The sequence below is a fragment of the Melanostigma gelatinosum genome (genome assembly GCF_949748355.1).
Source record: "Melanostigma gelatinosum genome assembly, chromosome: 3".
Lineage (NCBI taxonomy): Eukaryota > Metazoa > Chordata > Actinopteri > Perciformes > Zoarcidae > Melanostigma > Melanostigma gelatinosum.
Window position 1 is genome coordinate 14,707,015 of NC_136636.1, and position 15,081 is coordinate 14,722,095.

The window sequence follows — 15,081 nt, forward strand, 5'->3', positions numbered from 1 at the left end:
CTCCGCCTCCCCGGGAGGATTCCGATGTACGCCGGGGTATAAATCAAAGTGCATTACTGTCACTCTCTCTTTGTAAGCTCCAACTTTAGCTGATATTACTGTTTGACTGCGGCGGTGAAGAAGTCAGAGAAATGTCTTCGTCACAGACAGTAAGTGGGTTAGTTTTAAGTGATAAACAATAACGTTAACTGTTCCTGCAATCAGCGTCACCGCGTCCTTAGCGCATTAACTACCGCATTCTTATTAGTTACGTTCACCTTATCGTTCAAGTTCAGTGGTTAATTAATTTAACTAACAACTAGCTCGCGTTAGCATTAGTCGATTATTTACGTAGCATTAGCACCCCCCGATTGTTTAATGTCTTGCTTTTATAGCATTTAACAACAAGTTGTGACAGTAATTAGACTCGTTTTCTAATCACTGAGTAAAATGAGCACAGCACGAAAGAGGCGTGTCCGTCAACGTGACTGACTGACTACCTTCAGTCTGGTAACGTCAGCGGACTACCTTCAGTCTGGTAACGTCATAGTGGACTACCTTCAGTCTGGTAACGTCATAGTGGACTATCTTTAGTCTGGTAATGTTATAGTGGACTAGCTTTAGTCTGGTAACGTTATCGTGGACTAGCTTTAGTCTGGTAATGTTAGTGGACTAGCTTTAGTCTGGTAATGTCATAGCGGACTAGCTTCAGTCTGGTAACGTCATAGTGGACTTTCATCAGCCTAGTTGTGATAAATGTATTTGATCAAATGAATCTGTCACAAATGTGCAAAGAAGATGACCTCATTCATTGTAGTAATGTACAGATGAAATGTTCCAAGACATTAAAGTAAAAGCTTTTAAACATTCTACAATAGCAAAAGACGACCACATCTAAACGAACAAATCTTAAAAGTTTGACTTGATGCAGCCAGTTTGGCCTCACCATACTGACTGAGTTATTAATCAAGTGAGAAAAGCAATACATGAGCCCACAATTTATAATATTGAGAATTAAATGTTCCCCTCAAAGTCTGCATTGTCCATTTTTCTTCTGGATTTTGAGCTCAACCAGAGTTGTTCTTGTTGGTCTCAGTTTCCAGACCCAAATCAACACAAGCGTGTATCTGTTAAGTCCGACCCTGGATTCCTGGAGCGATTAGGTGAAACTGCAGGAGGAACAGTTGTTGGTGTCGGACTGTTTTTCCTCTCCATCTATCTTCTTTTTACCAACGAGGTAAGAAATATGCACACAGTGGGGGGAAAAAAAAAATCTGCATTTATGTAAATTGCATCAAAGCCACAATGCACACTATTAAAGTCAAATGGTTGTGCTATGTTGCATGGGGAGTTAACAGCAGACTAACTCTCTGTTTCTGATCTCAGGGACGGGCTCTGCAAACAGCCTCTTCCCTGAATGAGGGTCTTTCTCAGGTCGTGTCGTTGGGGCCTTTCTCCAGCCTCGACCTGCAGAACAACAACCGCTTAGTTCACCTGTCCTCTCAGCTGCGCACCTCACAGGTACACTGTACTCTCTGCTTTGTCAATCTTCTCTCTCCAACCACACCGCGACAATGTATTTCATGTTTAACTATTTGTTTTTTTTACAAAGTTTGGAAAGTAATGTTTAAGGCAAGCCTGATGTTGCCTTGCACATCACTGATACCAGTCACTTCCACACAGTGAGGCATACAGCTGATTAATTAAACAGAGATCAATACAATAAAACACGGTGCTAAATACAAGATTTGGAGCATTTCCATTGCCTCTCAACGGCTGAGCCAGCAGCTAATGGGGCTAACTGTGCAAATTAGGTTGAAAGTGCTGACAGAGCTAACAGTGTTTACTTGAGGGGGAACCAGAGGTTGGGCGCTACGCTTCTGAAACGATGCTTAACTTACAAGCTGTAACTGGCATATATAGCAGTGCAGAGCAGCGGCCCATATACCCAAATATATATTGTTTCAGTAAAACAAATCAAATTCACTACATTATCAGTGTATTTAAACTCTCAAAACATTATATCTGTATCTCAGAAATCCTGTCTGTCAGTAAGTATTCTGTATTTTCTCTCATGTACGTATGTATGTATGTATGTATGTATGTATGTATGTATGTATGTATGTATTTATGTATATATATGTTTTATTCTGTTTAGCTATGTTCCTAAGTTAGAGCGATAGTAAATGTGACTTGAGGTGATGAATCCTCTGCACCCATGTCTGTGCAGCCCCTCCATGACCCCAACTACAGAGTTGCGGTGCAGGCAGTGAAGCTGAAGAGGCAGGTGGAGATGTATCAGTGGGTGGAGTACCGGGAGAGCAAGTAAGTCTGTTGTGAGCCTATGTCAACTGTTAGGGTGGGGCCATGTGTCGAAATGTTGCCTGGTATACAGAGCATGATACACCCCGAGGTGAGTTTGTGACTGTGTGACGCATTTCAGGGACTACAAAGAGGACGGTGAGACCAAAACTGAGACGACGTACACCTACAGTGAGTTGTTCTTCTTGGTGTCTGGGAACAACATGGTGCGCTGGACTCTGGGTGAAGCTGTTTACATTGTTTAGATGTGCGATGTGAACTGAAGCTCTGATTCCTTTTCTTTAGACACGGAGTGGAAATCAGAGTTGGTCAACAGTCGTAATTTTGATAAGGAAATTGGTCACCAGAACCCAAGGTATTCAAATGTTTTTAAAGATTGGTCTATTCGTTTCTTTGGCATTCAAAATATCATGTTTGTTTGTTTATGTCTAGTTAATCTTTAATTTAATCGTAGTGCCATGTCGGTTGAGAGTGTCACCGTCGTGGCTCCTGAAGTCGGAGTCGGACCTTTCAGTCTGTCTAAAGGTATCTTTACTGACGACGACATGCAGACGTGACACAGATACGATGTTGTGTGTCACACCGTTACATTTAGTTAACTGTTCCTTCTCAGGCCTCGTGGAGCAGATAAATCACTTCCAGACGCTGAGCCTCAGGGATATTTCTACCTTTAACTTGGCCCCTTTTCTCAGCGTTGATGACGATTATTTCTATCACACTCAAAACCCGCGCAGGCCGGAGGTGAGCATTATGATGGGAACTTCTCCCATATACATTAAGTTCTGGGTTCTAGTTATGTATGCTAAATTAGTGCAGTATTTATTGAATGTTATTCTGTATTTGGTTGTTGTTTTTTTTCAGGTTGGGGATGTGCGTGTGAGATTCTCCTTTGCTGGACTGAGTGGGGAGACGTCTCACCTCGGCCGGGCTCAAACGGTGAGTGCTGCAAATGACCAGTTACCTTATTAGTTCACGCATGTTGACGTATCTGTGGATCACTGACTTTAAGTATTCACTGCAGCACTCCCACTGGCCTGACTTGTGGTGTTTATCACGTGCATCAAAATCTTTGATAAGTGACCTGAGCATTTTAACGAGATGGACCAGTTGATCAAAAGAAACTCAAGCAGCATTCATTTGGATAATAGATTAATCGTTTAAGTAATTTAGCAAACGTTCACATATTCGCATATCGTCATATTTGAGAAGCCAGGACCAGGGAATTTTTGCATGAAAAATTACTGTAACTATTCACTAATAATTGAGATATTTGCAAATCATCTTTGACTATCAAATAATCAACTGATCAGCGGTAATTGAAAACATTAGTTTCTACGGTGCACGTGCTGTCTTCAATCGTCTCAATGTGTTTTTCAGGTCAGCGTTGTGGCCATGCAGAGTGGGGAGCAGCTGATGCCTTTTAAAACCAAGTCAGGAGACACACTGGAGCTCCTGTACCCGGAGCAGCTCTCTGCAGAGGTCTCAGTGCATTTTATTTATCTTCTTGGACAATGTGTTGCTTTTTGTCACTTTGATTTCTTTAGGAGGAGAAAAATAAGTGTTATAACATTCACAACTACATCTGTCTAGTCACATATTCTCCTCTTGCTCTTTAGGTCTGGTAGTTGATGCAGTTGTATTGTTTTCTGTAGGAGGTTTTTGAGAAGGAGCTGCAGTACAACAGTAAGAAGACATGGGGCCTCAGGGCTGCAGGCTGGGCCCTCATGTTCCTCAGCATCCAGCTGACCATGCGCATCATCTACACACTGGGTAAGCAAACACTCACTGCTGCTGTACGTCACATACATGGACGTGTTTCCCTGCGTCTCTCGCTCTTAACACAGTGTTGTGTGCCGACAGTGGATTGGGTTCCCGTCCTCCGAGAGCTCGTGTCCGTGGGGCTGAAGATCTTCGCGCTGAGCGTCTCTTGCTCTCTGTCCCTTCTCACCATCGGAGTCGGTTGGATTTTTTACCGACCGCTAGTGGCTGCGGCTCTGGGAGCACTGGCTCTGCTGCCGGTGTTTCTCGCTCACTCACGACTTCCAGCCAAGAAGAATGAATGATGTTGAACACGATGAGTATCACGTCTTCTGATGCCTGGCTGCAGCGCATCAGAGAAATGAGACTGTGTTGAGCAACGTGGTTTTTTTTTTGTTCCACAGTGGGGTTATAAACCACATAGCACTTGCTTTCTCGTTGATAAATGTTATGACGTTAAAGTGTGCGTCACTCTGTAGATATGTTTTTGGATAAAAAGAAATCGCTCATCAACCACTGCAGATGTTGTCCTACCAGACACAAGAGGAATCTGTTGTCTCCTTCAGACCACAAATGTTCCGATGTGGCCTTTCAGTTTATTAGGTACACTGAGCTGAAACATGCAGTCCACACCACACCAAACTCTACCTTCATGGTTATAGCGCTCAGCTTTTGTTGCAGTTGTTTTAGGTGTCTATTCAACTTCATGGTCATTTTGAGGTGCTGTTGAAATGTATTATACCGAAAGATTATATTTATTCATGCAAATGTGTTTTACAGAATATGTTTCGAACTGATGGAGCGCTTTGTTTGAAAAAAAAAAAAATCTTGTTAAAATACCAAAGAACAGAATCTGCAACTTTGTATTGTTTACATGCATGTATGTTAAATAAACTACTGCAGACAAGTTGAGCCTAACAGTATTAGCTGAACACAGATAAGACATGTCTGGCTCAGTAAATATCTTTTTATGAACCAAAGTTTCAAAAAGGACCATCGTCCTGAGTTGGTCAGGCTGTATTGAAGAGATGATCTACAACTGTAGGCTGATCCAGGACCCTGACCACAACTCTGAAATGCACACGTGTACTTAAACGTTTTGTTCGTACTCTGGTTGAAGGAAACCTTTATTCCGTTTCGCAGCCTAACAAATTCAGTTATGTGTCATTCTGTGTTTAGTGAGTAAGTGATGCAAATGATCAAGATTCTTACAAAGTAATTTATTACACAAAACACTAAGTTTCCATTTGCGTTTTAACAAAATGAGTTTCCAGTCTCATATTGTGCAAGTGATCATAATGCACATAGGATTCGTATAGGAAGCACACAAACAAAAATTTGACTTCATGTGTGCGTCTGTCTGTCGAAATAGTTAAAGGACTATGGGTCACAGTGTACAGGTACTTCACCCTTGTTGGCTGTGGAAACATTCCTCAGATCAGCAGGCGGGGCGTTAGCACTTAACTGTAGTTGGCAGGTATGACACAGCCGGTCCCCTCGCTGACCTCTTTGATTACATAGTACATGTTGATAAAGGTTTCATTATGGCAAATTTACTCATGTTACAGTACAAAAAAAGTATTTTCCATAACCTCAAAATTGAATACTGACAGAACCTGACTACTTTTGCTTAAGACAAAAAAAGGTAAAAGCATTACACCTTTAGTAAAAACTGGGGAGAACAGTTTTGTGGGTGTGTTTGGGGGTAGGTTTGACCTAATGCTCCTTCTTCTTTCCCCCTGTAGGAAGCAGTCCTCGCGCCCCCGTTTACAGTAGGACACATTTATTGCTCTTCTTTCCCCGCCTGGCCTGTAGTGCAGCCCTGGTGGCCATCTCGAACACTTCCCTCACGCCATCCTTTGTTTTTGCAGAGCACTCCATGTATCCAAAGGCACTGATCCTGTTAGCCATGTCCCGTCCATCCTCTGGTTTCACGGGTTCCTTTTAGGGGAAAAAGTCAGGATGAGTTTTAGGAAACAGGGATTCACCATGAGCAGACTGTTTGTTTTAAACTGTTTTACCTGCTTCATTTTAGCAAGCTCCCTCCGAGTGTGCTCATCGTTACGCAGGTCTTTTTTATTTCCCACTAGTATAATGGGAACATTAGGGCAGAAGTGTTTCACCTCAGGAGTCCACTTCTCAGGGATGTTCTCTAAATAAAAGACAACATCGGTCAGAACGTAGACACGGCTACATGGTGCAGGTTACTCACAGATTTCATAATGCGATAAATGTCTCGTTAAGTGTTTGCAGTCAAAAAACGCACATGTGATACAATCACCATCACATCTGAACTGTGTTTACTCCTTGAATAATCATTTTGCAAAACATTTGCTGGCATTTAGATGAAATGCACATGTAAAAAGGAAAATTGTACCACAAACAACAACACAGTCAGCTCTCTGTTTGAACTTACCAAGACTGTCTGGGCTGTCGATGGAGAAGCACATGAGGATGACATCAGTGTCTGGGTAGGAGAGAGGGCGCAGTCTGTCGTAGTCTTCTTGACCTGCTGTATCCCAGAGCGCTAACTCGACCTGCCAGAAGAGTCGTAAACGTATCGACCACATGAAGCCAAACCATGTTCACGATGCTACAGGTCTATGGGTTTGATGTAATACAGACATAACGAGTGCATACAAACCAATATCCTGTTTTCAGAAATACTGCTTTGAACAGATTCATGGCTGAAATGTTTTGAAATGTTTTGAAGTGTTACTAACACAATCACTCCTTTGTTTTATCATACATTTGATCTGTATGGTGATTTTCTAATCACTATACAGTTAATTACTGAATTATAGAAATGTTGCATGTGTGCAAATGTAATATTTTCATCTATGAAATCAGATGCATTGTTGAGTGTGTTAATAGAGATTATAGACTATATAACTTATGCACTACGTGGTGCCTTTTAAAAATGTGCACAACTGAATAGGAAGTGTCCATATGGACAATTACATAGTGCAGACTTTTCACAATCAAAATTCAGACTAGTGAAATAGTGGAAAGTAAATCAAAAGTTATGTCGGATTCATTTATGTGACTTAAAGCGTGTTTAGTATGGTGGTTGGTGAGAGGGAGTGGAGAGAGAGAATACAACCAGCACTCAGCTGTTGTAAGTGACATATTGCTAATTGTAGTCATTCGTACCTGTTTGCTGTCGACTTCAATGTCAGCAACGTAGTTCTCAAAGACCGTGGGCACGTAGACCTCTGGGAACTGGTCCTTACTGAACACAATGAGCAGACAGGTCTTCCCGCAGGCTCCGTCTCCCACTATTACCAGCTTTTTCCTGATTGCTGCCATAGCTGCAGTGCAGATGGGACAGAAAACAACAGAGGTTAGGAGATGAGAACTATATCTACCAGGGTGTTTAAATCTGATTGCATTCAGGAGTTACGCAACTTCTACGCCTGTGAGAGACTATGAGCAGCCACTAGCTTCAGCTGTGTTGACATAACGCCAAACCCAGTCTGAAACCAACACCCGAGGCTAACTATTTAGCTTTGTGTGGCAACAACACCACGGCTGTTCATAGTGAGTCAGCTATACATCAGGTTATATACATGGTATGACACGTGGACAGCATGCCAAGTCGAGAGCCCATGCCCCTTATGTTGATTAACGCTTAAAACGTAAAGTCACACTCGGAACTCTCTTTCACGATCATACATTTCCGCTCCAGTGTTTCTGACCCACCCCGGGATCAAGATCGAGAACTGTGTCCCACATCAACATTAGAGCATTGACTAAACTCACCTAAAAGTTTACGTTAAGCTAGCTGGTGCCAACCATTGTGAATCAGTGTGTGTGCTAGATTTCAGTTAGCGAGGAGGTTCTGTTTACAATAGACTTGCCGATAGCTATCGTAGCTCACCAGCTAACGTTAGCCGGATAGTGCACTGGGTTTACATCTTATCTTGATGTTATTCAAAGGTAGAACGGGATACATGTGCGATATTTATGATATTATACACAAAATACCACAGCAGTGTTGGTGTTTCCGTAACACCTAACGTTACTCGGCCAAACCTCGCCTTTTCCTTTAAGTCACAAACTGGCTAGCTAGCTACCCAGGCTTAGCTTAGCATAACGGAAGTCAAAGCGACGTTATCGGTCCGTTAGCTATCTGGCTAGCGTCAGCAGAATATCCGATGAAAATATAGGTTAACAGCATATATACAACGATATTATCGTCATTAAATCACACTGGATAGGTAGTGCATCTCAACGTCGCTAGTAAACACAACACGCTTACCTAGTGATTGGTTTTAAAATCTATCCAACTGATTTCCAAGTAGTGCTTTGTTGGCCTCCGTCGCTGCTCCTGACTGCGCTGCTGCTGGAGGATTAACAGGAGGGAAGTGAGGGGGTGGGGAGAGGATAATAATACACTATATACCGTATACATGTTATACAGTATTTATTATAGTTTGTTGTTGTTCTGATTATTTTGGTTATATTTATACATTTGGTCATTATTTAGTTGTTGGCACTTTTTTTTTTTTTTTTTTTGTCAAAAACAATAATACAGAACAGCAGCATCATTGCCAGGCATTATGCAATTTGCAATATCCAGATAACATTCATGTACCGTATAGGCCTCTGGCTCAGGCCCCATGCTTGAAAATGACATGACCACGATAAATAGAAAATATCTCTACAACTACAAGGTAGTTACTAAATAATCTTGGGATCATAATAAAGGCAATACTTGTGAGATTTCAGCAGAGGTGTAAGCATCAGTATGTTACTGGGTAGATGTGAATGAAGATGAAACACTGCATAAATCAAAGATTTATTTTCTGCCCAACAAAATTGTAGACTTTTAGAGGGAATGTCCTTTTGGGATGATGCAGTTGCCGCCCAAAACCTTCAGCAAACCATATCACAACATGTGAACATCACCTAAGCACAGACTGAAGCCAGCTGTTGGCTAGTTTGCTATTTCCGCCATGCTTTAATGCTACACTTGTTTCAGAAAAAGAGACAAAAAAAGTTGTCACTCATCTGGTGCAGCAATGTGCTTTCCTATGGTGTGACAAGAGTTTGTGAATGTAGCATTAAGTTGCTAAATTTGACTTATTTACTCCGTCTCTCTACGCTTCGTAACATTACCACTCCACGGCTCAATTTTAGTCGTAACTGCAAAACCTCACCTCAGTGAGTACGCGACTGGCCGTACATTGTTTCAGTTAATACAGAAGTTGGTGTGCTACAGCAGTTGCAATGGCAACTGTATACATAAAAATGGCCACTGCTCTGACCATGGTGTTATATTGACCTGTTCTATTTCTATGGTGCATATGCTCCTCCATGCCATGCAAATCAATACAGATGGCTGGAATCAACTGAAAAGTTATCTAGAGACATTACAGGAGCCATTGGCAGCGTTGATATGCCCTCGAATACAACTTCTGATCTCAAAACAGCAATGCTAAGACATGATTTATGGTTATGGCTGTATAACGAGAGTCTCTTCTTCTTCTGCTGGCTCAGTGCGTTTTGTTCATGGAGTAATTAAGACTTATACAGTTGAAATCTGTAAAGTTGCAGCTTAAATAATGCCATATTGTTTGTGTGGGTAGCATACAAGTAGCAAAGTCACTAGCTACACCATATGCGCATACAACATTAGAGTGTTCTGTTGTGATGTCATATCGTTGCTTGGTGTTGTAACTGTATTTTGTTTTGTGTGATGATGTGTGACCTGGGATGTGGGTGTGCAGGATGAATATGTTGCTACATTTTTAACATGTCCTGATCTGGTGTTTGTTGATGTGCACAACTTTCCCCAGTATAATAGGCCTGCATGGCCCCAGGTTTCCTGTACGGTAATTTATTACTAATCTGTAGTTTGATGAAATAAGTGTCAAATTAATTTAGGAATATGCAACATTTAAGCACAATAGGCTTTTTCACAGCAGACATTTCGACTTGTAATTAAGAAAAGCACAGGTGTTACTAATAACATTAATGATTGCTCAGGTCCAGTGTATAAGTCACGACAGTGGGCCAGCATGCACAGTACAGGGACCCTGAAACTAAAGCAGCCGTCGTTCATTTTGTCATTTACACCATGTGCCTCTTCTACTGTGACACGTCAAAATGCCTACCTCAAAGAGGCCATTATTAGCTAAAATAATGAAGGTTTTTGTTCATAGATTTGGACACACATTCTCAAGATCAAGTAATAAATCAGGACACATTTGTTCTTAAAATGCCAGCGGATGTGCTTTAGTGGTGCATGCTCTCATGTTTACAAGGCAGGGCCAATAGGGCCCATCTTGATATCGTGCTGCACTGGTGCAATTACCTAACAAATTTACAGCGAATAAAATGACCACAGACCAGTTGACATGCAGTGAACCTGCACTGTAAAAAAAAAAAAAAACCTTGAGAAAACTTAAAATATCAAGGCATGGGGCTTTCCCACTTGGTAATCCAGCTGTGTAAAATACTTGTACTGAACTTGAGCATTTCCATTTTGTGCTACTTTCTACTTCTACTCCTATCATTTTTTTTAGGGAAATATTGCACTTTTTACTAGACTTCCTTTACGTTAATGGTATACCTTATTACTTTACAAATTCCATTTTTATGAAACATATCCTGAGTTTATAAAATGAGTTGCTTTGTTATAGGTTACATTACCAGCATTATGTAAAGAGGTTCAAATTAGCTCCAACTCAGGTACATTACATATCTGTTTACACATTGACACACATATAATGATAATGACATTATATATAAAATAACACTCTGAAAGAAGCTATTGCATTATAAGTACTTTTACATTTAATACTTTCAGTACACAATACTTTTTGAAGATCTTGTCATCTGTCAGTTGTTCTGTTAGACCAAGGTTGATATTGACTGCAGGTCAGAAACGTCTATCTGCTTTCATGAACTGGAGAAAGATTGTAATGAGAAAAGTGTTTTGATGAAGCTAAAAATGTTTAAATGTTCCACACAGATAGATTGAGACAGACAGAGAGAGAGAGTCTGTTCTCAGTTGGTGGAGAAGTGTATTAATAACTGCAGCTCTTTCTCTAATCCTGATAAGAGGCTTTCTCAGTACTACTCAGTTCCACCTCGTGGAAACCAACTCAGGCGTGTTTCCGTGAAAACGGTACTAATGCCTCGCATTCATCTGGATGTTCAAGTTAACAGTCTTTCAACAGGGAAAACGGAAACACTTTGAAAAAAGAGAAACATTTCTTCAGGTTTATTTCAAAATGAATTCACAGGCACATGCTCCTCTTCTGAGAATAAAACCAGTTTGAAACAGACGTCCTTAAATAGCCAACAACTGTTTTTTCCCCACAGCCTTTGATGTCCATGCTGGTAATGATTTTGTAAGAGATGATCTTTTAGGAAAAGCATTCTGCACATAAAAGAAAAACGAAATACACACGTAAGACTGTGTTTTATTATATATTTAAAAATTGCTTGTCACCCACCTGTGACCTTCCAATCTGCATGTCAAGTAAGTCGGCATGACCTCATAAAATAAGTAATAACTTGTCTTATCAATGTACTCTCCACTGTCTGAATTCTTAATTATACTGTGATTAGATTTCAGCATGTCCAATAAAATACAGACATGCAGAAAGAAGTAGAGTCATAACAGTGACACTCAGCAGGGAACAAATCTCTCCCTTAATCCAAACAAAAATAATGACAAAAACACAAGCTGTATCAGGACAGCCATAACACATTCAGAGTAAAAAGACATATTTAAGAGATGTTGTGATGACTGTAATAATGGCCAAAAGTGTAAATGAGATCACTGTTGGCATGCCTGAGGAAGATCTTACGGAACGAAACATTGTCTTAAAAATGAGAAATAAATTTGGAAAATTTCTTTGGAGCCTAACAGTGTCCAGACCTTCATTGTGCCCTGTGCATCACTGCTGGCTTAGCCATGGTTCATCAGTTTCATTGATTTCATGAAGAGTGCATAAACATTGTTTTGTTGCACAAATCTTTGCAAACCTCAGGTCCCACATAATGAGCTCCAATGCAAAGAAAACAAAGATCCTCAGACACAAATCCAACTTATTTCAAATGATATCTCTACAGGAACAACAAAGCAACCAGCAATTGGGACCAGTGGTCTGAATCATGCAAAAACCTACCTACTCTCTTCTTATTTGTGGGAACTGGCCCAGATAAAGAGAAATAACTCGCATATTGGCATTGTAGACATAAATTCAATTTACAGCAGCTGAAATCGACATATGAAAATAATTAAAAAATATTATCAGAGCAGTATCACTGCAGTAAGACTGAGCTCATTCATTTCAATATGCTCCCTCTGGGACATTCGCTGTTGCCTGAGGTGTCAAACTGTCCCAGATTCACAGTGTGTGGTCATGGAGTGTGACACTGACCCTCATTAGGTTCCTGTCTCTGTGTCCTGCACCAGAGGGACAGAGACCCTCATATGGTGAAAGGGTAGTCTTGCAGGTAGCGCAGCAGAGGCTTTGGGAGTGGCACCTGGTCGGGGCAGTTTGCGTGTCTGTTGATGGTGAGGCGGGTCAAGTGCTGCAAAGAAGGGAAGGCCTCTGGTTTGTGCAGGGGGTGCACCAGCTTTAGAGGCACTACGCTGTCCTTAGCCGTGTGCTTGGCAGGGTCAGGCTTTGTCTGGGGATGGATGTCATCAGACGCCTGGCCCTGTGACGTGTGGCCTGAGGCCTTGTAGTGCTGTATCAGGCTGACAACATCTGGAAAGGACTGCAGGTGAGGCAGGCTGGGGGAAATGGAGTCCAGCCAGAAGGCGCCCCTGTTGTAGTTTATGCGTATGCTGGTGGGTCCACAGCGGGTCTTCACTGACAGGGCGAGCATGTACTGAGGATGACTGCTGTCCCGCACCAGAAACGTGCCTTCAGACTGCTGTAGGAGAGCTTCCCGGGCCTCACTCGCTGAGATGGAGCGCCAGTACCAGCCTGGGATCAGACAGATGGTTTGGATATTAGTTTTAATTTTTTTTTACCTTTACATGAATGTAGCTTTGGTGAATATAGCCATATGAATGGTGTTACTAGTGGTGGGGTTAGGTTTAACTCCTCAATTATTTCCACAATACTACCCGCAAAGCATGTGCCACAATATCACCCCTCTGCAAATATTTACCATATTAAATCAATAATACTTATATTTAATCAAATCAAAACAGTCAGATGTTGCATTTCAATTAATAAATAAAACGTGAATTCAAAATCAGTGAGACTGCTGGTGTACCTGAAGTCTGTAGATACTGGAAAGTGGTGGTGATGCAGCGGAGGTCCTCTGCTGGGTCAATGGTTGAAGGAGAGGACCGGGGACGGCATGAAGCTCCTCGTTCCTCATGATGGAAAATGGTCAATGCTCGGGCAACCATTTCTGAATGACAGGAGCCCTGTTGATATACGTGTAACATTGCATGTTTGGTATCGAACAAAGACTTTTTGTGCAAGCTGATATTGTGTTCTGATACTCTCGCAAGTAAAAGTAGCAAACATTTTTACTTGATATGAGCTAAAAAGCACAAAACCAAGCAACCAGCAGTGGTGGAAGAAGTACTTTAACAATAACTCAGTGTAGAGATACTCAATTACAAGTTATGCATTTCAAATGTGAATGTATTAGCTTCAAAGCATATTTAAGGTACAAAATGTAAATGTGCAAAATAGCCTATTTCAGAGTAATATTCTATTGTTGAATTGTAATTACTAATTCATTAAAATGTACGTCACTTTAATGTCGTAGCTGGTAAAAGTGGGGCTTACATTGATTACTTTAATGCTGGGTAGCTTGTGAATTTCACCAAGGGATCAATAAAGTGTGCCCTTTATCCAATTATTTATTTGTTGATTATATTTTGTAATATTGATCGGAATCTACAAAGTAACCAGTAACTAAAGTCATCAAATAAATGCAGTGGAGTAAAAAGTACAATGTTTTCCTCTAAATAATGGAGTAAAAGTATGAAGTAGAAAATGTTAATACTCAAGTAAAATACCTCAAAATGATTTACCTCAGAATTGTACAGTACTTGAGTTATTGTAGCCTACATTACAAAACATACAGACTAAATGAAAAAAAAAATGTTAGTAAAAAACAACAACACACACAACACAGAATTAAAAATATCTAATTGATGAACTGCAGTCAAACGGTTATTGTAGTATTATATTGCTCGCATATAATCTAGAATAAAACAGACTTTTTGAAAACACACGAACAAATATTTATGTCATTCGTTTAAAATAATGTCACCTTGAATTAAAGAAAATCATGGAGCGCGTCCAGTTTGGCAAACTGTTGAAAAAACAGTCCAATGAATAATCCAACAGATTCTCACAGTAAATACTCATTCATCATTGTCGAATAGTCTCCAACGAAGGCGAGAAAGGGAAAATATTCCTTGTTGGGATCTGTTGTAGTCATAAAGAGGAAATATCCGCGTGTGTCGGCGGCGGTGTGCAGTGAGTGAAGCTGTGAGACTGAGTGTCTCTATGTTCAGTGAACAGAAAACAGAGAACAGCTCAGTTCACTTCGGACTGACGGAAGTTCCAGGAATCAGTTTCCAAGAAAGGTTTTGTGTTTCAGCGCCCTCATTGACAGACAAGCTGCTGCACTCTGTCAAAACACACGCACACACACACACACGCACTGTCAACACTACCACTTCCGGTACGACTTTCACAATAAGATGTAATCACGCTGCTCCAAAGTGGCAACTTTGTGAAGAGAAGCTTACAAAACAGGATGAAAACAAGTGTTAATGATGGAGTCAGGTGTTACAGACAAAGCTCATCCTAAACCTGCTGTGAGAAATCATGTATAACTCAGTAAATATCCTCATTCTATTGTGTATGCCAACTGAGGTCATGAGTCCAAACCCGCCAATGTAACCTAACGCTTTTTGATCATTGGACTTTGTCCCTTTTATTTTGTAATGCCACTTTACATCACACATTTTGAAATAAAAATAGCTTGATATTGAATTAAAAACAAGATTTGCAGTATTGT

At 40.8% G+C, this 15,081-nt stretch overlaps 3 protein-coding genes across 3 annotated transcripts; 1 reads left to right on the forward strand and 2 right to left on the reverse strand.

Moving 5' to 3' along the window:
• Positions 1-29: 29 nt before the first annotated feature.
• On the forward strand, positions 30-4,980 carry tmem43 (transmembrane protein 43). The gene is made up of 12 exons (XM_079266390.1): positions 30-149; positions 1,076-1,216; positions 1,366-1,500; positions 2,210-2,304; positions 2,423-2,472; positions 2,587-2,656; positions 2,756-2,826; positions 2,915-3,042; positions 3,163-3,237; positions 3,679-3,780; positions 3,954-4,071; positions 4,162-4,980. The coding sequence occupies exons 1-12, from the start codon at positions 132-134 to the stop codon at positions 4,362-4,364; spliced, it is 1,206 nt and encodes a 401-aa protein (XP_079122516.1). The 5' UTR covers positions 30-131; the 3' UTR covers positions 4,365-4,980.
• A 278-nt stretch (positions 4,981-5,258) lies between these two features.
• Positions 5,259-8,422, reverse strand: LOC306775308 (rho-related GTP-binding protein RhoA-B). Its single transcript, XM_079265637.1, has 5 exons — positions 8,321-8,422; positions 7,213-7,370; positions 6,476-6,596; positions 6,081-6,211; positions 5,259-6,000 (listed from the first exon to the last, which is right to left on the reverse strand). The coding sequence occupies exons 2-5, from the start codon at positions 7,366-7,368 to the stop codon at positions 5,827-5,829; spliced, it is 582 nt and encodes a 193-aa protein (XP_079121763.1). The 5' UTR covers positions 7,369-7,370; positions 8,321-8,422; the 3' UTR covers positions 5,259-5,826.
• Positions 8,423-11,411: 2,989 nt separating this feature from the next.
• Positions 11,412-14,452, reverse strand: LOC306775793 (cytokine-inducible SH2-containing protein-like). Its single transcript, XM_079266304.1, has 3 exons — positions 14,326-14,452; positions 13,309-13,465; positions 11,412-13,013 (listed from the first exon to the last, which is right to left on the reverse strand). Exons 2-3 carry the CDS (start codon positions 13,445-13,447, stop codon positions 12,508-12,510), a joined length of 645 nt encoding a protein of 214 aa, XP_079122430.1. The 5' UTR covers positions 13,448-13,465; positions 14,326-14,452; the 3' UTR covers positions 11,412-12,507.
• Positions 14,453-15,081: the final 629 nt, after the last annotated feature.

What these genes read in the sequence shown, in the direction of transcription:
- LOC306775793 (XM_079266304.1), bottom strand. Translation starts at nt 13,447, where the DNA reads ATGGTTGCCCGAGCATTGACCATTTTCCATCATGAGGAACGAGGAGCT. An exon ending in CCAGTATCTACAGACTTCAG is followed by an intron (nt 13,014 to 13,308) that starts GTACACCAGCAG and finishes GTCTGATCCCAG; the next exon opens with GCTGGTACTGGCGCTCCATC.
- LOC306775308 (XM_079265637.1), bottom strand. Translation starts at nt 7,368, where the DNA reads ATGGCAGCAATCAGGAAAAAGCTGGTAATAGTGGGAGACGGAGCCTGC. An exon ending in CGACAGCCCAGACAGTCTTG is followed by an intron (nt 6,212 to 6,475) that starts GTAAGTTCAAAC and finishes TCTTTTATTTAG; the next exon opens with AGAACATCCCTGAGAAGTGG. An exon ending in AGCTTGCTAAAATGAAGCAG is followed by an intron (nt 6,001 to 6,080) that starts GTAAAACAGTTT and finishes TTCCCCTAAAAG; the next exon opens with GAACCCGTGAAACCAGAGGA.
- tmem43 (XM_079266390.1), top strand. An exon ending in ATTGGTCACCAGAACCCAAG is followed by an intron (nt 2,657 to 2,755) that starts GTATTCAAATGT and finishes ATTTAATCGTAG; the next exon opens with TGCCATGTCGGTTGAGAGTG. An exon ending in ACCTTTCAGTCTGTCTAAAG is followed by an intron (nt 2,827 to 2,914) that starts GTATCTTTACTG and finishes GTTCCTTCTCAG; the next exon opens with GCCTCGTGGAGCAGATAAAT.